Source organism: Labeo rohita, chromosome 1 (assembly GCF_022985175.1).
Source record: "Labeo rohita strain BAU-BD-2019 chromosome 1, IGBB_LRoh.1.0, whole genome shotgun sequence".
NCBI classification, from domain to species: domain Eukaryota; kingdom Metazoa; phylum Chordata; class Actinopteri; order Cypriniformes; family Cyprinidae; genus Labeo; species Labeo rohita.
The window spans coordinates 29,826,773-29,848,160 of record NC_066869.1 but is presented as its reverse complement, the minus strand read 5'-3'; the positions used below and the strand labels follow the sequence as shown (position 1 = coordinate 29,848,160).

Here is a 21,388-nt window from a genome sequence, read left to right as displayed (position 1 = left end):
TCGTGATGGATGACGTGTCTGAGGAGTCAGATGCTGCTACGCAGGCAGCAGTTTCGCTAGCGCTTGTGCTTAGATACACCAATGTCTGAATTCTGACACGCATATCTACATTTCACGCATGTAAATACATCTACCGAGTCCTTAACTAGTCGGTCGAGGCAAAATGGTCGTGTTCCACCGTGTCCGTGTTGTATTTTTGTTGCTTTTTGTGTGCGGGTCTCTGCGGGACGCGTTGAGTTTCTATCTTCCTGGTTTGGCCCCGGTGAGCTTCTGTGAGAAAGAAGAGAGCGAAAAAAACAGCGACGTACCAGACTGCAAGGTAAATATTCATATTAATACGCGTAATAAATACTTGAATTAAAATGTATAAGATGTGTCGTGTTTCTTCGTAATGGGGTCTCAGTGCTGCGTGATGCTAGCTCGAAATGCTATTGCTGGGTGTCAGTTGTGGAAACACTTGTCTTGATAAAGATAACAGCTAAGTTAAACCTGCTAATTTCGTCGCTTTCAGAAACTCCGTACTGCCATAAAACTGACTTTTGTGGGCGATTGGTCTGTTAACCTGTAAGTGAAGAGGTTCGATTCATTCTTATGTGTCACTCTCTCAAACAGGACTTTGGCTGTAAAGGAGTTGCTATCTTAAACATGTAAATACTGTATTCATTTGCTCAGCTCATGTTACTCCCAAACTGTGCCTTTGTTACATAGAACACTAAAGGAGACATTAGGAATAATTTTGGGGACTGACAGCTTCAGTCGTAATTCACTTTCATTGTATGAAAATAATGACAGGATTGTAATTTTTTTGAGTGAACTAATCTGACCTCCCATCGCAGTGCTATATTTCTAAAGAATAACGGGAATATTACGAAAATAAAGCAGCGCGAGTGCATAGTAGTGAATAATTAAAAGTGGTTTCATATGCGTAGTTACGAATAAAAGTTCACGAATCAACTGGATAAATCCCACTGACAGTTAAAAATGGTGATTTCACTTTCTTTATTATATTTATGAATTTTTATCTATTTATCTCTATACATGAGGGAATAGTAGGTTTTTGGTGACACATGTCCACATATAAACTGGTAGAGTTGGGGGACTCGAGTCCAGTCTAGAGTACAATTTTTAGGCAACTCAAATGCATTTTTTTTTTCTCTGACTTTTACAAAAAAGGATAAATAAATATATTAATCAAAAATACAAATGGAATAATATTTTTTTTTAAAATAGAATTTTTAGTTTTTTAAATTATATTTATGTATTTATTTTTTTAAGTAGGTCTATCTAAAGGATATTACAGAAATGGACTACTACAGACATTTCATGAAGTAATAAGTGTTAAAATAAAGCACTGCAAAATCTTCACTGTATACATTAAATTTGACTCTTATTAAAGTTAATAAGTGATTCAGTCAAGAAAAGTAAGTGATTTTCTTTTTCTTTTGTTGTTTGATTAATATTTATGATGCGGAAATTGTAAAACCCAAAACACACACACAGCCACAATCAGAAATAAAAGAGGTGCATTTTCTGCTCTTAAGGTCCCATTCACCAAGATACTTGAATTTATGCATTTACCATATCAATGAATAAAGTCAAGTCCCGTCTTATAATTTATCACATTCTGAAACCCTTCCCTCTGAAATATGTCACATTACATAAGTCAGCCGTAACTTCTGTTACATGTCTTAAGTTTGCTAAGCATGGACACTGTTTATGAGATGTTGTGAAATCAAAAATCAAAATGGCAAGATCCACTAGAGCAGTGGTTTTCAAATCGGTCCTTTCTAGTATGCCTAGTAAGAGCTTGATTGGCTGGTTCAGGTGTGTCTAATTGGGGCTGGAGCTAAAGTCTGTAGGACACCTCCCTCCAGGACTGAGTTTGGGCACCCCTGGGTAAAACAATGTTAAGATACTGACGAACAGAAGTGTTTCCTCGAACTCGGATTAGGCCCTTTGAGACGTGGACTTGAGTCCAACTCTGACTTGTCTTGGACTCGATTTGTTAAAGACTCGGACTCGACTCTGACTCGGCTTAGGCAGACTCAAACCCAACACTATAAACTGGTTTAACAGGTTATCCACCTTATTTCCGTATCCTCATGTGGGGGTGGGTCACTGTGCTCTGTTAACAAGTGTGTTGTCAAATATAATGTTACCTGAATGCAAAAGTTACTGCTCATATTTTGATACTACAGTATCATGTGTAGAGCAATATACTTGATTACTTGATAAGCTTAATACTACCGTCATCATCAAGAAACTTTTTATTCAGTTTGCACATATTTTGTGTGTGTGTGTGTTGTAATAGTAACAATAACTAGTACATATGACATTATTTTTGTTGGCGACTGGTTCACATGGCAACTGTTTTTCAAAGGCCTTTATTCTAATCATTTATAAAGATGTGTTTTGTAAAGATGCCCTCACATGCTAATTCATGTCAGAAAAGTTTAAAAAGTTAAAAGAGTGACACTTTTTACAAAAAGAAGGAATTACTATGGACATTTCAACATTGCCATAACCTTGAATGCTTCTCTTTTTTTTAACAGTCAATGATTGAGCTGTTTGTGAACAGGCTGGATTCTGTGGAGTCTGTTTTGCCGTATGAATACACAGCGTGAGTATTAATAAATACTATAACATACAGTACAATATATAATGTAAATCAGCTTTTATTTTTAGATTTTTATATTTTAGTTTTTGTAATTGTTATATTCATAAAGTTTTTAGAAAAATGTTTCTTCTAAAAAATATTTCAATTTAGCTTTCTTTTTATTGCAGATTTATTTGAGTAATTCTAGTACTTCAAATTATTTTATTTCATTTAGTAGCTAAAGCAACTTTAGCGTTTCTGATTTTTTTTTTTTTTTTTTTTAATTTTGAGCTTTTCATCTAGTATAAATTTATATTTAATTTTGTTTTAGCTTCATTTCTATTAGCAAAAACAACTTTTAATTGTTTTATCTGGTGATATCAAAACTGTAATAGACAACACTAAAGAAACTGCATTTTTAACATGGTTTTATTCGATTTGCTGTGCTTTTTGCATGGTTAACCAGTTAGTACTCACAGGTTTTTGGTTTAGTAATTCTTTGAGGGAAAACCTGCAGAGGATGAAATGTAGCGAGCGTGTCGCTGATACACTAGAGAGAGACTGGAGAGGGAGGGGAGGAAAGTTTGAATGTAGAGACTTGTGTTCAGACGTTCTGTACACCGAGGAGGGAGTGCCGTTCTGTTAACACAGAGGCCTTTCAGTCACACTGTATAATCAAATGGAGCCGAGAATGTCTTGCTCTTCCTCACAAGACATTCAATATGACATATGCTTTGCATTATTAATCTGCTTTGCACTTACTGTGTGCTCAGGCTCCCAAGGGTGTTCTATCTGAATTAACACCACTACCCATATGGCAGCTCTCTTAAAATAAAATACATTCAAAACAGCAAAAACAAATAACAAATGTAAAAATTAAAATGTAAAAAACTACAGGATTATCAGGCTCTTTTATCATCTCCTACTGATTACTTGGTCTTCAGAGCTTGTTTTAAACAGTGACTCAAGAGCTTCCAGCCATTTATCAGAGGTTTTCTGCTCACCATATATATTACAGTTAAAGGGATAGTTCACCCAGTTTACTCAACCTCATGTTCTTCCAAACTTGTATGCATTTCTTTCCTTGCTGAACGCAAAAGATATTTTGAAAAGTGTAGGTAACGGTAGTCGTTTGTGGTTAATATTGAGTTCCACTGTATCTGTTCCACATTGACTTTTTTTTTTTTTTTTTCTCCCTCAGCTGTCATGTCACCTGATAAATTTTTAAACAAGAAATCCATATTTGAAGTGCTGTTTTGATTATTGAGCTGAGCTTTTTGATTATTGATTTGATTTCTGATTATTCCTCGATCATTTTTATTCTTTTAGGTTTGATTTTTGTGCTGATCAGGCTGAGAAGCGTCCATCTGAGAACCTGGGTCAGGTGCTGTTTGGAGAAAGAATTGAGCCGTCCCCATATAAGGTATAGTACGCAACATTGTCTTTGAAAACGAAGGATAGTGAGTCAGACACTAAGAAGGACTGTGTTCAAACAACACAGAGCTACTTCAGCAAAGTGACAGCAAACCTCAGTATTTACTTTGCAAGCGTCCATAATAAAACTTTAATCACAGACACAAATGGTACATTGCTAAAAATATGGTGTCATGATCATAAAACCTGGACTGTTGAATTACCAAGTTGAACTTCAGCCTTCAAAAAATGACTTTGGGCAGTTTTAAAGAGAAGAGTGACAAGCAGACTCCCTCCTCACACAAACAAAAAACTGTCAGATGTTCTGATAGACTGCATTCATCTGGAGTTGTATGAATCTATTGTAAGACAATTTTAAAAGCTGTATTAAATGTAAATGGTGCTAAAACACCTTAATAATGAAACCTTGCCTATTTCACGTGTTCACATTATCACATTATAAAAGCTTTTGTCATATGCAGCTTTTGACTTTGTCCTTTTTAAAATGTAAATTGCTCTAAAGTCATTCTTTTTTTTTTTTATTCTCATAGCGTTTTATTCTGTATTCTGACTGAGTTTGTTTTACTTCTAGTTTTCCTTCAAGAAGAATTTGGAGTGCCAGAGTGTCTGTGTTAAACCTTACAACACCGAAAAAGCAGAGGATAAAGCCAAGCTGGACTTTCTCAAGAAGGGAATGCTCCTCAATTACCAACACCACTGGTGAGGCATTCACTCAGTCTCTCTCTGTGCTGTAACTCAGCACTACTGTGAAGCATAGCATCTCATCACTCATTTGACTCTCTCAGGATTGTCGATAATATGCCGGTGACCTGGTGTTACGATGTGGAGGACAATCAGAAGTTCTGTAATCCAGGCTTCCCCATTGGTTGCTATGTCACAGATACGGGACGGGCCAAAGATGCCTGTGTGGTCAATGTGAGTTTCACATACCAGCCTTTTCATAGGTCATATGTTGATTGTTCTGTTTAATGCAGCTTGTTCAAGCTTGTTTATTTTTATGCAGGCTGACTTCAATGACAAAGACACCTTCTACATCTTCAACCATGTGGACATCACCATTTTCTACCACGTGGTGGAGAACGAGGCTGCTGGTGCCAGACTGGTCGCAGCTAAATTAGAGCCCAAAAGGTATTTGAGGCTTTTAAAACAATTCTAAGCAATAATTAAGATTTAACTAAAAGCAACAATATATTTAAATATTTTTGAATTTAATTGAACATAATGATATAATATTGGATTTAATATGTAAATGTGGACTGTTTCTATCTCTGTTTAAAGCTATAAGCACACCAACCTGGAGAAACCAGACTGCACAGGACCTCCCATGAGTCTGAACAACAAGTTTAGTGGAGAAATCAAGATTCCCTACACTTACTCCGTCAAGTTTGTGGTCAGTGATTAAAATACTTCCATATCAATCTTAAAGGGTTTGTTTACCTTAAAATGAACATTCTGTCATTTACACACCCACGTTATTCCAAACCCATTAGACTTTTGTTCATCACAGAAATTAAGACATTTTTAATATTCTCTCAAAAATTCTGTGAATTATATATATATTTTTTTAATCTATTGAAAGTTTAGCCAATGGGGGTGTAACAATACATGTATTCCTCCAGAACTGTCACAGTAAAGACTTCGTGGTTCGGATTGTGCAGTCATACGACTAATACAGTCGGTCATAGATGATCAGATAAGAAGGGGGTAATGCAACACTAACTGCCATTACAGGAAAGAGCAGGAAAAGAGACAAGCTAACCCCAAAAAACCTAGCAAATCACACATAAGCATGTCTAAAAAAGTGAGTTTTATTAAGATTTTATTAAGTTTAAGATAAGATTTCACGCGTCTAATATCATAGGGAGGAGATTTTCCAGAATTTTGAAACAAGCAAAGAAAAAGCCCGGTCACCCATAGCGTAAGCAAGTTGAGATCAAGCTCACTGTTTGCGATACTTGAAATATAGGAAGATAAATATGTGGAGGTTTATATGAATGCATCTTTGAGAGGAACTGACCATCTTCAGAAACTGTTCACTAAGCGCCACTGGCTGTCAGAGAATAAGTTTGCATTTTCATTCAGTCCGTCTGGTATTTTTGTTTTGTGCAGGTGTCTTATTTAGCATTATTTCACAAATCTAAAGTCACAAATCTGCTATTGCTTTAAACCTTGAAATTATACAATCTAATTCAAATCAAAAACAACTGCTCATGCTACATGTAATACTACTGTCTATTCAAAGTCAATGAAAAAATACATTTCCTATTGTACCAAACTCGAGTACATTTCCTATTGTACTCAAACTTCGAACTGTGACACCAATACCATGACTTCCATGTACCGTTACACCCCTACTAGTCAATAAACATTTTCAAGCTTCAAAAAGTACATCATAACTAGGGCTGCACGATAAATCACATGCGGTTGTCTGGCGTGTTTAGTCAGTAAAGCCGGTACAGTGATTTAGTAGTAAATCTCCATCACGTAATCGCAGATGAATTGCATTCGATTGTGAGCGCAATTTTTGTGCATCTTGTCAATGATTTATGGCTCTGTGTATTAATTGCCACTCCAGCTGAAGGCATGTGATGGAGATTTACAGTGCCCTCCACAAATACTGACACCCTTGGTAAATATGAACAAAGGCAGCTGTTGAAATAAATCTGCATTGTTAATCCTTCTGATCTTTCATTCAAAAAATTCACAAAATTCTAACCTTTCATTGAAGTAAAACAATGGAATTTGGGGGGTGAAAATCTTATGATGAAGTAAATGTTTTTCTCTAGTTCATGTTTGTCACAATTATTGGCACCCCTAGAAATTCTTATGGGTAAAATATCTCTGAAATATATTCCCATATTTATATTTACATTTTTAGCACACCAGGGTGGAGCTAGGAGCATTAAACTGTCCAGCCATACCTTCCTGTTGCACAGGATTTTAAATATGAGAAACACAAAGGCCAAATTCCCTTAATTGTCCATCACAAGGAGTAAAACTGAAGAACATAGTTGTGATGTGCAGAACAAGATTGCTGAGCTTCACAAAATAGAAAATGGCTGTAAGAAAAGAGCTAAAGCATTGAAAATCCTCATTTCCACCATCAGGGCAATAATTAAGAAGTTCCAATCAACTAAAATGTTACAAATCTGCCTAGAAGAGGACGTCTGTCTATATCGTCATAATGGATGGTGAGGAGGAGACTTTGAGTGGCCAAAGACACTCCAAGGATTACAGCTGGAGAATTGCAGAGTTTAGTTGAGTCTTGGGGCCAGAAGGCCTAAAAAATTCGAATAGCCCCTACATCACCACATGTTGTTTAGGATGTTCTCAAAAGAAATCCTGCTCGCTCATTCAAAAACAAACTCCAGCATATTTAGTTGTCAAATACAACTAGAACTTCAAACGGGACTGGTTTCTGTGGTCAGATGAAACTAAAAAAAGAGCTTTTTGGCAGCAAACACTCAAGATGTGTTTGGTGCAAACAGGGATAAAAACTACCTCATGCCCACATTTAAATAAACTGCTAAATCTTTAATGTTCTGGGCCTATTTTTCTGCCAGAGATCCTGGACATCTTGTTTAGATACATGGCATCAAGGATTGTGTCAAATATTAAGAGATAAAAAAAAAAATCTAAACCTAACTGCCACTGTTAGAAATCTTACAAAGTGCCGTGTTTACATATTCCATCAGAAAAAAAAATCCAAAACAAACACAAAAATGTGTCACTGAGGAAAAAATTAAGCTTCTGCCATGGCCGTCCCAGTTCCCTGACCTGAACCCTTTAGAAAATGGGTGGGATGATCTGAAGAGGAGAAGCACCAACATGGAGCTGGGAATTTGAAGGATCTGCAGAGATTCTGTAGGAGGGAATGGTCTCTGATCTCTTGTTAGGTGTTCTCCAAACTCACCAGGGGAGAAAATTCAGAGCTGTTATCTTGGGAAAAGGACTTTGCAATAATTGGGTGCCAATAATTGTGGTCAACATGAACTAGAGAAAAACATTTATGTCATAATGAGATTTTTTTCCCCCACTTTTTTATCTTTTTTTAAACAAGTCTGACAATCGCATGCAATTTATTGTGCAGCCCTAATAAGGACGTTGTAAAAATAATCCGTGAAAATCAAGTATTTTAACCCAAATTTAGTGAACAATCACTTTATATGTTAAACATTTTAATTTACTATTTAATATTTGATATAAACAGTGATAACTGCACATATAAAGACTACATAAGCTCAGTTGTGCGTGCTTGACAAGTAGGAACCAATAGCAGAATCAATTATGGAAACTCAAATATAATTCTCCTGTAAAGCAGCTCTAAAAGACAATAGTGTCCTTAGTCAGCTTCGGTCAATTCAGTGATGGTTCAGTTTAGATAGGGCTGCACAAGGAATCATATTTCAATCGTCATCACGGTTTCAGCTTCTCTCAATTTATTAAGCATAATGTCTGTGCTTTTGTTTTGTTTTTTAATCCTAAGAACGTTTCATTTTCGTGCTTAAAATACCTCAATTTATGTTCTAAAGATCAACTAAAGACAAATTGGAACATGAGGGTGAGTAAATGATGACAGAATTTACATTTTGGGGTGAATTTACAGTTCTTTAAACTGAATCAGGGTGTCTTCCATCGTTTTTGTAGTTCATACAAACTTATAAACAAAAATCATTTACATCCCTCTTCCTCTTCATTTCAAATTGAGAAGAGTTGTTCTGTGTTTTTCCACAAGGTGGTATCATGCCACATTTTCTATAAAGCAGGGGTTTCCTGCAGGAGATTTGACCAAATATTGTCAAAGAAATAAAAAATGAACAGTGTTGGTGGTAACACATTACAATTACAATTAGTTTCCAGGGAGTAACGTAAAATTGTAATGCATTACTTTTAAAAGTAACTTTCCCCAACACTGAAAATTAAGATGCAACAATGGTGTTTTACATAAACGTCAACCAAAGCTAAAGTGTAGCTAAAAGTGTCATTGTTCATCTCATACTAGATGTATAAAAAATAAAATAATCATTCATTAAATTTAAAATTATCATTTGAAAGACTTTGCATTCTAAACATCATAATGTTAATTTGGGTTTATATCCATGTTGTTATAAACCAGGCCTACAGTGCAACTACAATGCATCAATTTGATGCAGTAAGTGTCTGTGCTCTATCTCTATATCTTTTTTAGCCTATAAGAGATGGGAGACCCCTGGTGTGAAGCGATTTATGAAATCAGTGTTTCTGCAGAGCTCTTGGTTTTTGTGTGTAACTGGTGGTTTGGTTTTTGCAGGAGGACAAAATGATTCGTTGGGCCTCTAGATGGGATTATATTCTTGAGTCTATGCCACATACCAACATTCAGTGGTTCAGGTGAGGGCACATATCACACACTACACACATCCTATATCCCTATCCCAAATGACACACTGAAAGTGGACTTGCGGTCTTATAAACCCCCTTTGTGGTTGTGGTGCACTATAGGTAAAAAGCCCACATCCCCCTAATGTGGTGTGGTTGACCTGAAGTATGACCCATGTGAACTTCATAAATTAAAAAAAATGAATAAATAAATTATTCTCCACATATTTTTAAAATCCACATATTAATTCATGAATGGATACCATAGCTCAGTGGTTTTCAAACCTGTCCTGGAGGCACCACTGCCCTGCACATTTTGCATGTCTTCCTCATCTAACACACCTGACTCAAATCAAATCATCAGCTCATTAGTAGAGACCGCTAGACCTGATTTGGGTGTGTCTAATTAAGGAAACATACAAAATAGGTGCCTCCAGGACAGGTTTAAAAACCACTGCCATAGCTTCTAACAACACTATACGAATGGCACCATCTAGTGGCTGCAGAACACTCTCAGCTAGGGTCCAAAATCACTTGACAAGCAGCAGATGCAAGTAAACAAAAAAAGAAAAAAAAAAAAAATATATATATATATATATATATATATATTGACAGGTATATGAAACTGTGATGGTCAAAAGCTGGCCAGTAGATGACCATCGCTTGTTTAAGAGTAATGTGTGACACTGTGTTCATTTACACATGAGTAGCTCATGATCCATCGTGTTCAGTGTGTTCATCTTGGAATGTGCGTTTGAAAATGATTTGTAATGAGAAGCATTTATAAATCTGTTGTTAACAAAAATTAAGTTTTAAAGAAGTCCACTTCCAGAACAGCAGTTTACAAATAATGTACTCACTCGTAAATTAAATAAGTTTATATATACTGATTTATTTATTCATTCATTTTTTTTTTTTAAGCAAATTATGAGCTCTAAAAGATTTTCAGAATTTTTACAACTGTTTTGCTTCAGGCCATCTACAAATGTTGAATCTTAAAATGTTAAGGTTTCCACTGCATTTTTATGAAATAAATAAATAAAAATAAATTGCAGCAATTTATATATATTTTATTTATAGTTATTTTCAAAGCTTTAATATACTGCCGTTATAAAAGAACTTTATTATTGTTTATTTAATTCTAACAAATAAGTTAGCCAAAACTAGCCAAAATTAAAAAAATAATTTGCATATAATTTCTGCACAGGAGAGACTTGTTGTTTTCAAACAAAAGGAAATCTATCAGTATCAGCAATGGCTATTGGCCAAAGTGAGTTGAAAAGTATCAGCATGTCGGATATCGAATATTGAATATTGAAAGTAAAAAAAACAAAATTAAGATATTCATTAATATTATTAATTTTCCTGTTGTTCTGTAATTTTTGTATTATTATTCTTATGTAATACTCATTTTGTATTATTTTTGTTTTAATTATATTCATATAGTACTAGTATGGAAAAAAAGAAAAACATGTGAATAATATTATTGCTGTAGTAATATATTTCTTTATTTTAATTTTTTTTAGTTTAAATATAAAGATAAATATGTTTTGAATAATAATAGTTGTTGATATTATATAAAAAATATTTAATTTTACAGTACAATAGTATTATTACAATATGTATAGTAATATATTTCCGAGTTGGTTACTTTAATTTTTATAATTGACATAAAACAAAGTAGTATTTATAATAATAACAATAATAATGATGATGATTAATAATCTCCTCTCTTGATAGCACTAAAGGCCCTTATCGGGTGCAAACCGATTGTTCGCTTCTGCTAATTCATGCCTGCACTCTTGGTGGTGTCAACCAACAATGCAGTTTTTCCCAAATATGTATCTTGTATATGGATTTAACATCGTCCACTCAATAATACAGCATTAACTTAAGATAAATAAAGTTTGGTTTTATGCCAGAAACACAAACCGTCTATAATGCTTTCAAGAAGACATCTTAAAATATAAATAGAAGTACATTTAGCATCATGCCACATTTGAAAATGTATACAATTATTAATGCATTTGCTTAAAACACACTTTAAACAATCGTTGAGTGCTTGTAATAACTTTTGATTGTGATCTGTAGTTGATTTTTATTCCATAATAGGCAGACATGTACTCTTTGTATGTTTAATAACGCCACACTGCATATTGTCATAAACATCCTTTATTGTATAAAAATTGTTATAAAAAAGATTTGTCTGACTTTTTTGATTAAATGAACATTTGCTTTTTTGGTGTGCGAATGTTCACGGTCTATGTAGAAGCATCTATAGGAATCTGTTGTTTTACTCCAGCGCGTCATCGCGTCCGGTTATTCAGTTCGCTTTTTCGTACTCGGTGTAGAAAGGCCTTAAGGTTGCAGACCCCTAGCGTTACGTTACGTGGATTACAGGCACTAAGCATGTCATTTGGAAAAGGGTCCATATCCTAATAAGCCCATAATGTAGTTCAGCAAATAAAACGTATACTAAGATGTTCTGTTCTCTGCCACCAGTATCATGAACTCTTTGGTCATCGTGCTCTTCCTCTCGGGAATGGTTGCTATGATCATGCTCCGAACGCTCCATAAAGACATCGCCCGATACAATCAGATGGACTCTGTGGTGAGTTCAGCTCTACTATCACATGTCACTGATATGATCAGTTTCCTCCTATGACCTTAGTATGTGAGTGTGTTTTTAGTACAGCCAAGTTTTGTTTGCCACATAATAGAATGTTTATATTTGCATGTGTATGAGTGTGTAGCACTCAGTGTGTTTGGTTTGTAAACTAACGAGCGTAACTTCTAGACTGTGTTAATGTATGTCACTTGTGTTTGTGGTCTGGATCGTCTGCTGCCAACAATGAGGGTCACACTGATGAGAAGAGACAAGTGCAGACACACATCTGCCTTCACCCTTGATACGAGTCACTTTAAATACAGACTTCACATTCAAATCTCTTTATATATATCATATATTTGACCCCTCCCAATCAGGGTTCGAGGTCACTCAGGGTCAGGCGTGATACACACATCTGTTGCTTTTACGTGTTCTCTCTTTCCTGTGTTTCACCATGGCCCCTCCTCCGTCCTCATGCATCAGACTCATTAAGGACAGACTGAGAGTGACACAGTGTATCATTGGTCTGAGCAGCAGCCGGCGTCTTTCCTTTGATCTCTGTTAGCCGTAATTGGGCTGTAGACCAAAACCCACGCCTGAACGGGGTTCCGTTAGCTCCTGCCATTGTTAAAGGCTCGCTTTTCCTCTCCATCTTTTCCAGGAGGATGCCCAGGAGGAATTTGGCTGGAAGCTTGTTCATGGAGATGTCTTCAGGCCTCCAAGGAAAGGCATGCTGCTGTCTGTGTTTCTGGGCTCCGGGACTCAGATCTTCATCATGACGTTTGTTACTCTCTGTAAGTGTATGGAAAGCCAAGGAAAAGAGAAAAATCCAAGTCTTGATTGATAGAAAAACACTAGTAACAGATAAAAAAAAAAAAAAAAGACAAATGTGTAAAATAAATGTCATTCAAAAGTTTGAGGGCAGTACAATTATTTTTTTTATTTTTTTATTCAGCAAGAAGACATTCATTTGATTAAAAGTGATAGTAAACAACATTCATCAAATAATCCTGAAAAAAAGGAAATTTGTCATGGTTTTGACAAAAAATATTATGCAGCACAAGTGTTTTTGACGTTGGTATTAGTAAGAAAAGTTTCTTGAGCAGCAGATAAGCATTTCTGGTTTCTGAAACATGTGACACAGAAGACGAGTAATGAGTGCTAAAAATTCAGCTTTGAATTTCTTAAAAACATAGAATTTTATGTAGAAAAGAGTAGTTTTAATTTATAATAATATTTCACAATATTACTGTTTTTACTGTATATTTAATTAAATAAATTCAGCTTTGGTAAATACAAGAGACCTTTTAACATTAAAAAATTAAAAAATCCAACCCCAAACTTGTAAAAAGTAGTGAAAATTAGACATAAATACACACTTTCAAAAGCATAAGCAAGAATAAACATTTTACAGATAGCAGTGTTACAAAAAAAAAAAAAGTGTCACGTGATCACTGAACACTGAGATTAAAAAAAAAAAATCCAAAAAGATACCAAAAATGCTACTAAGATAAATTTTTACTTAAAAAATGTGATGGCTGACACGATATTTGAACCTGGACTGTTTTGAATGTTAGTTTCGAGCTCTGTTACATTTGCTGCATCTAAAATATGAAGAATTTTGTTGAGTTTTTGATTGACATTGTGTCAATTCTGAATTCATGCAGCCCTGAACTTGACAACATGTTTTCCCCCTGCAGTTTTTGCCTGTTTGGGTTTCCTGTCACCTGCCAACCGTGGGGCTCTGATGACGTGTGCAGTGGTGCTGTGGGTGCTCCTGGGTACTCCAGCTGGTTATGTGGCTGCCCGCTACTACAAATGTAAGTACGCAGCAGAGGATTGACCTTTGATCTCTGATCCTCGCTTCATTAGGGCTGTCTGCAGTTCGTTAGATTTAATTAGTGTCAGAGGAGCCCTTTACACGAACAGGCAGGCCTACACACCCCTGCTGCTTTTTTGCTTTAGTTGTTCTACAGCTCGTGCAGAATACAAAGAGCGCTTACTCTTCTGTTTATTATGATATCAGTCGTAGATCCATCTGCTGAGCTCCGTTTTAACATCGTTTACATGACAGACGTTTAATTGTCCTCTTTGATGTTCTCTCACAGGGTTCTAGGCTTTTCTTTTTAGGAGCACATTCTAGTGCTTGCTTTTTAGGAGCACATTCTAATCAATAATCAAAAAATTAGCCCTCCCATTGGTGATATTTGACTCTTTAAAGTGAATTAAAGGGGAATTTTGTTCTTACCTGTAATGGCATTTTTCTAACTTTATTAGAAGTATGTCATCTTTTGTCAATTTAAAATATATATAAGCTTTTTAAAATTTCCAGTTAAAACAACAGAATAAGAACAAGTTACCAATCATATGAAATCAGTATTAACAAAATTAATTTGTACTACAGAGGTGGCATAGAAGAACACAAAAGTGGCTTGTAGGTGTATTTTCATATGATTAATGAGGCTCAGAGGTGGCATGAGTGCAATCAAATTCATAAATTCATGTTGAGATTTTATATATAAAAATTTGAATATAGAAATATTAAATTATTTAAATAACTGGAAAGATACTTTAAAAATGAAACTAAAACTGCCAGTAGGTGGTGGCAAGTTACTGATTTAATTACTAAATGATTCATTTGATTTGAACGGCTGATTCATTCGGGAATAAAACAAGTGACTGTCTTTATGAATGGGTCATTGAATCATTGACTCACTAGAGTCGTTTAAAAACACACTTTCGTTCATAAACGAAACATCTCTGTGTTTGAATGGAGATGCGCAGCGGCTCAGTTGTGACTTTGTTTCAAACTATTTTTGACGACGAAATAGAGCAAAATCAAGCAATAGTGTTAGAGTCAGACAATGTAAGTCACTTAATATTAACTTTTTGTTTATTTAACTCTTGTATTAAATCAATATCTCATTTACAAACTCCCCTAAAAATCATTAAAAGCTGTCACTCGTCTCACAAAGTTCCATTGTAATCTATGAAGCTCTCTACACTGCACAATGAATGCCTTATTTACACTCTCTCTACACTTTGTTTATAAAAGGATTTGTCAGATATGCCTGTGATACATTACTCAACGTTGCAAAAACACAGAAATCTTTGAAGCTCCCCTCAGCGCAAACATAAATATGCTGGTCAGGTCAGTCGCATTGGTGCTCCTAAATATTTTTTCATAGTCGCACGCAGTAGTTTCAGTAAAATGGGCACACTGTAAAGCCCTGTCTCAATTTTTCTTCTCTGATTTAAAACTGAATCATAATGGACATTTGTGAATTTGCATTCAGTCGTTATAACAGCCTTTGTTTTTTTGTTTTTGTTTTTTAAATATGTAACCCCTAAACTTTTATCAACCACTAAACTTGATACACAGGACTGCGGTAAATCCTAGGCAGTATCCCAATGCCTTATGGCTTCTGTTTCTCATTGCTTGCCTCACAAATGTGCAACCATCTCACAGACTCAGTCAGAAGAGAGGACATAAATTGCACCACAAATCCTAAATGAGATTACAATTAGTGCTCTCAAAATTGTATAAAATTTATATTTAGTCATTTAGCAGATGCTTTTATCCAAAGTGACTTACAAATGAGGACGATAGAAGCAATCAAATCAACAAAAGAGCAATAATATGCAAGTGCTATGACAAGTCTTGGTTAGCCTAATACAATACTTAACTGCTTTGAAGTCAGTAATAAAAACAAGAAAACGCATTATAAATGGAATTTTTTTTTTTCTTTCTTTCTTTCTTTCTTTTTTTTTTTTTTTTTTTTTTTTTTAAGTATCTGGTTTGAGAGGCTGATGTATTGATGTATTACAACTTTATTAAATTGTCTGTATTTTCTTATTGAGGTTTAATATTTGTTTTGTATCGTTCTTGAAATGTGAGGTGAGCTGGTCTCTCTCTCTCTCTCTTTCCAGCTTTCGGTGGGGAGAAGTGGAAGACCAATGTTCTACTGACAGCATTTCTGTGCCCAGGGTGGGTGAATGGAGAAATACATAATTTCTTTAAATTGAAATTTCAAGTTATGGTAAACCCAAAAATCTGCCATGAATTACTCACCCTCATGTCGCTCCAAACCTGTAAGACCTTTGTTCACCTTTTGTTCATTTGTTCACAAATTAAGATATTTCTGATGAAATCCGAGAGCTGTCTCAGCCTGCATAAACGGCAACACAGCAGACTTGTTTAAGGCACAGAACGATAGTAGGGGCTACGAGAATACTTTTTGTGTGCAAAGATAACAAAAATAACGACTTTATTTAGCAACTTATTCAGCGTTGTGGTACTCTTGTGAACTTTATTCAGCGCCAAGAGCACGTGGCCGAGACTGAAGATTAAAAAAATGTTGAATAAAGTCGTTATTTTTGTCTCACGGGTTTTAAACCACATGAGCTTGAGTAATTAGAGGAGAAGTTTACTTCCAGAACAAAAATGTACAGATAATTTACTCACCCCCTTCTCATCCAAGATGTTTGTGTGTTTCTTTCTTTAGTCTTAAAGAAATTGTAACTGTATTGACCCCGAGTTCACATGTGCATTGCAGAGAATAGACAAGATGAGCATTTCAGGTTTAAAAAGTATAGAAATGGTACTTGTTTTTTTTGTTTTGTTTTGTTTTTTGTTTTGTTTTTTAAATAACCAATCATTTCGCTAGACCTTTCTTCTTTGGGTGGGATCATTTAGAGCCCTTTGAAGCTGAATTGAAATTGTATTTTGGAAGTTCAAACTCATGGGCACCATAGAAGTCCACTATATGGAGAAAAATTCTAGAATGTTTTCCTCAAGAAACATAATTTCTTTACGACTAAAGAAAGACATGAACACCTTGGATGACAAGGGGGTAAGTAAATTATCTGTACATTTTTGTTCCGGAAGTGAACAACTTCAATGACAGAATATTCATTTTTGGGTGAAGTATCCCTTTTAAATGTAACAGCTAATGGAAGATTTGGGCCGTTTTGCACTTTGAAGTCTTGTGTGTTGACATTTAGATTAAATATGGTTTATTGTGAATAATGATTTTACATGCTTTTTCAGGGTGGTGTTTGCTGATTTTTTCGTAATGAATCTGATTTTGTGGGGCGAGGGTTCATCAGCTGCCATGCCCTTTGGCACTCTGGTGGCCATCCTGGCGCTGTGGTTCTGTATCTCAGTGCCCCTCACCTTTATTGGAGCTTACTTCGGGTTTAAGAAGAGCGTAAGCTTTCTTCACTTTCAAATTGTTTCCCAACAAAACTTAATTTGTTTGGTGTCATAATCCAGTTATCCTTGTTTCTCTAACTTAAATCGGTTCAATTTCAGGGCATTGAACATCCTGTGCGGACCAATCAGATCCCCAGACAGATTCCAGAGCAGTCCTTCTACACCAAACCTCTTCCCGGCATTGTCATGGGTGGAATTCTGCCGTTCGGCTGCATCTTCATCCAGCTGTTCTTCATTCTCAACAGCATTTGGTTAGTGCTGATGATTAACGGTTGCTATGATTCCTATTCCAGTGATTACAAAGTTCAGGTTTAGGTTTCAAACCTAAGTAAAATCAAATCTCTTTTGCAGTTTTATTAAAATATTGTGTAAACTATTGATATTGCAGGTCTCATCAGATGTACTATATGTTTGGCTTCCTCTTCCTGGTCTTCATCATTTTGGTCATCACTTGCTCTGAGGCCACCATCCTCCTTTGCTACTTCCACCTGTGTGCTGAGGTAAGAGTACACATAGCAATATGCATATTACATATACACTTGTGTGACAGTATGCACATTTTGAAATTTTTTTTTTTTCTTTCTCAAATGTTTTGTGTATACGCTGTTTTTTAGGACTATCACTGGCAGTGGCGCTCCTTCCTCACCAGCGGGTTCACAGCTGTTTATTTCCTGGTCTATGCCATCCATTACTTCTTTTCTAAGTTGCAGATCAGTGGACTCGCCAGCACCATTCTTTACTTTGGCTACACCATGATCATGGCGCTCATCTTCTTCCTCTTCACAGGTCTGTATGTGTGTAGAGTTAAGGTGCAGTCACAAGCGAAACTGCAGCAAAATGTTATGGGCATAAGAGATACATTGACAGAAATCAACAGAAGTCACTTTCAAACCAAGCAGCTTTCTGTTGGTCAACACTGCCAATTCATAACTAATTTTTTTTTTATTATTATTATTATAATTTCTATATATTTCTGTTAGTTTGGTCAAAATTTGTGTGTTAGCACAGGTGAGTCATTTTTCCAGTTTAACAGTGTTAAAAACAATTAATGCAGTTGAATCAGGGGTGGGACTAGGGTTGGCCACCCCACTCACTTTTTTTTTTTTTTTTCTTGACAAGAAGTGTGTTTGTTTAGTCGCAGAACGTCTTTACCAAAACAACAAATGGTAGACTTTTCAGACGTGCACTCCAATTTCACTTTAGCGCCAGGCACTAGTCAAACAAGCACGGGAAATGTACAGGGGACGAGAGAGCTTCAGCAACAGTTAACCACGCTCAGCTGAGATGTTAAACCATATGTCAGTTAAAAACTAATTTTCCTGTCCTGTCAGCCGTTATACTGTACTCGTAGCACGCATGCTTCAATTGCATGCACAAATGCGGCAGCACACTCTGTAGCCTGTAACATAGCATGCGTGTCAGATCCGTGTCATGTTCAGCATAGGCAGCACTTAAAGTAATAGCTGCCAAATAACCTAATAACCCAGCTGCTATGATGTCTATTAATCAAAGAACAAGAGATAATGAAGAAATCAATAACCTTTATATTTTTTGGTTGTTTTTTGTTTTTGTTTGTTTAGTATTTAGTGTTTGATAACCTTATAAGTTCTGTATATTTCCTACCTGTTGAAAGGCACAGGAAATTAATGGGTTTCCTTGAAAATTATTGAAAAAGTTCACTTAAATTAGAAGTTATTTTTAGAAGTCTAATAAATGTTAAAATTGATAGCTCTTAATTATACTATAATGTTGAATGGCTATAGTCAATGGTTAAATATTATGAAAAAAAGAACATCCTTGAAACAGCAGTAATATTGATATCCGTGATACTCACCTTTAGTCATAAAAAAAAAAAAAAAATTAAAAATATACCGTCTTTATGCTGTTTGAACTAAAGCAATTTTAACTTCAATGTTAGGTGGGATTAATTGTGATTTAATTTCTGAAAAACAAAAATTGTGATTACTTCATTTTTGACAGCACTAATTTCTAGTTTCCCCATCTTTCTCTTAATTATGAAAACATTGCTTGTTTTCAGACTTTTTGTTTTTACAGAAACTGGAAGTATCAGTACATTTACATTAATTAACCACGGTTTATTAAGACTTCATAATTCCAGAATGCTCAAGAATTTTCTGAAAATTCTTTAATAAAAACAATAGTTATTCTTGAGATGAGGGTAAAATAAATGTCTTGTTTTTTAGCATTTTAATTGGAATTTGTTTGGATTTTTAATTTATTAATAATGTATCAATTTAAATTTTAAATAGCGGCTTACAGATCATGATTTTTCCAATTTCGATTGCTGTTTGATATTGTGGGCCAGTACTGATACTAGTTGCCGACAAGAAAGAATGAAAGAGTATGTTTATTTGCTCTGTTATACGCCAAACTGGCTTTCAACCCTTTGACTTCAGCTTTTATTTTTATTTATTTGTTTTTTTTAATAAACTAATGGGTGTAATGATGAGAAATTGTGGGATGTTTTGTTCCAAACATTTCATATTTGATATTTGTAGACCGTCTTTATGTGCTGTTTCGTCTAGGGACAAACAGTAATGCTTGAGATAATGTTGTATAGTATTTTAGTAATCTGGATCCCTTGTATATTTTTGCCTCCAGGTACAATTGGATTCTTTGCCTGCTTTTGGTTTGTCACCAAGATCTACAGTGTGGTCAAAGTGGATTAAATGAAAGCAATCGCAAATGAGACTGAACTCTTCTCCGCCCAATGTGAGATCCTGTAGGGAGGGACCTGAGCGCTGTTTAACTTAATCTGTTGCCACGGCGGCTCTGCTTTACACCAACAACTCCGAATCAACAAATTCCATTTACTTTGCTGTGTGTGTGTGAGCGTGTGTGCATTAGTAGTGCATATTCAACCATTTGAAGAAATCGACGCGTCTGCTTTAGTTGGAAGGGAGTACAGCAAACACGCACATTGGCCATTGCAACTCACATGAGTAATTAAGATTCTGAGTTTTCCCTTGTAAATAATACTTACTACTTTCTTTTGCTAACATGGGTAATGCAGAAATGACAAAGAAAACTAGCTCCAGTTATTGAATCTTCATGGTGTCAGAAGGATGATTTTGTAAATAGCATTTTTCTTTAAATGCATCAGAAAAGAAACTTAGAGATTAAAGGTGGAAAGACTTTATTATGAGTTGATTTAAGAGTGGGGCTGTGTGAAATTTCTTTCCATTATGTTGATACTGTAAAATTATTGCTTGCCTATTCTTGTGTATAACCAGTGGGGGGGGGAATGTCTATTTAACTTTTTGTTTGGTCATTTTTTTTTGGTCAATTTCTTGTCGTTTCTGTTTATGCCTCAACACATTGCGTGCCTCATCATCACAGGAAAATCAAGACCATTTCTTTCGGTTAAGAACAGGTTTGTGAAAATGTGAAGTTCCCCGTACATACACAGGGGTACTGGAGTGAAATGATTTTCTTTGTATATATGCACAGCATTTAAACGTGTGTCCATAAACTACATTAGCTTGGTTGGCCACTCAGTTTTCATTTTGTTCTCTCTGGTTTTGAGGTAATGAGATTCCAAGAAAAACATTTAAAGGACTATTAGAAATAAAACCTCCTTGTCTCCAAAAGCTTCAGTTCACTTGTTTTAATATATGAAGTTGTTCTTTGTGTTGATAATTTGCCTTTTTTCCTGTCGGACAATCCTTTTTGTGTCTTCCTCTTCCATAATGTCAAACCTACAGCTTTGAGACCATCAGCACAACATATTTAACAATTTCACTGCAGAAAAGGGTCAGCATTTAAAATAAAGAAAGTGTTGTTTCCAGAAATTATTTAGCATATAGCAGATCTCCAGACCTCTTTTTTTTCTTACGGTGGATATTTTTTCGTGACCCTTTCTGCAGGTTATATCGCGAAGTCAGTAGGTGGCGACAAGGAACTGTTTTAATAGGCGAGTCATACACACAGCAGATTGTTTAAAAATACTAATTTAGTCGGGAATGCTACTGTGTGTGTGCACTGATTTTTGTCAATCAAAATCAAGTAAGTCCGATTATAGAGTCCCACTTTTGTAGCCTTATTTTTTCCGATAATAGTGGACACGGTCATTTGTAAATTTTATGGGTCTGGTTTCCATTTAATCTGCTTCTAGCTATTTTTAGCTGTGCAAAACATCGTTTTGCTGCTTGATATT

The 21,388-nt window shown here is 35.4% G+C and overlaps 1 protein-coding gene across 1 annotated transcript; it reads left to right on the top strand.

Moving 5' to 3' along the window:
* The first annotated feature begins 22 nt into the window (after positions 1–22).
* Positions 23–20,822, top strand: tm9sf2 (transmembrane 9 superfamily member 2). The gene is made up of 17 exons (XM_051111328.1): positions 23–319; positions 2,553–2,620; positions 3,926–4,019; positions 4,602–4,729; positions 4,816–4,945; positions 5,034–5,158; positions 5,309–5,420; positions 9,321–9,400; positions 11,891–11,999; positions 12,658–12,790; positions 13,697–13,816; positions 15,927–15,984; positions 17,047–17,206; positions 17,311–17,462; positions 17,600–17,711; positions 17,826–17,997; positions 19,834–20,822. Exons 1-17 carry the CDS (start codon positions 164–166, stop codon positions 19,899–19,901), a joined length of 1,977 nt encoding a protein of 658 aa, XP_050967285.1. The 5' UTR covers positions 23–163; the 3' UTR covers positions 19,902–20,822.
* The last annotated feature ends 566 nt before the right edge of the window (positions 20,823–21,388 follow it).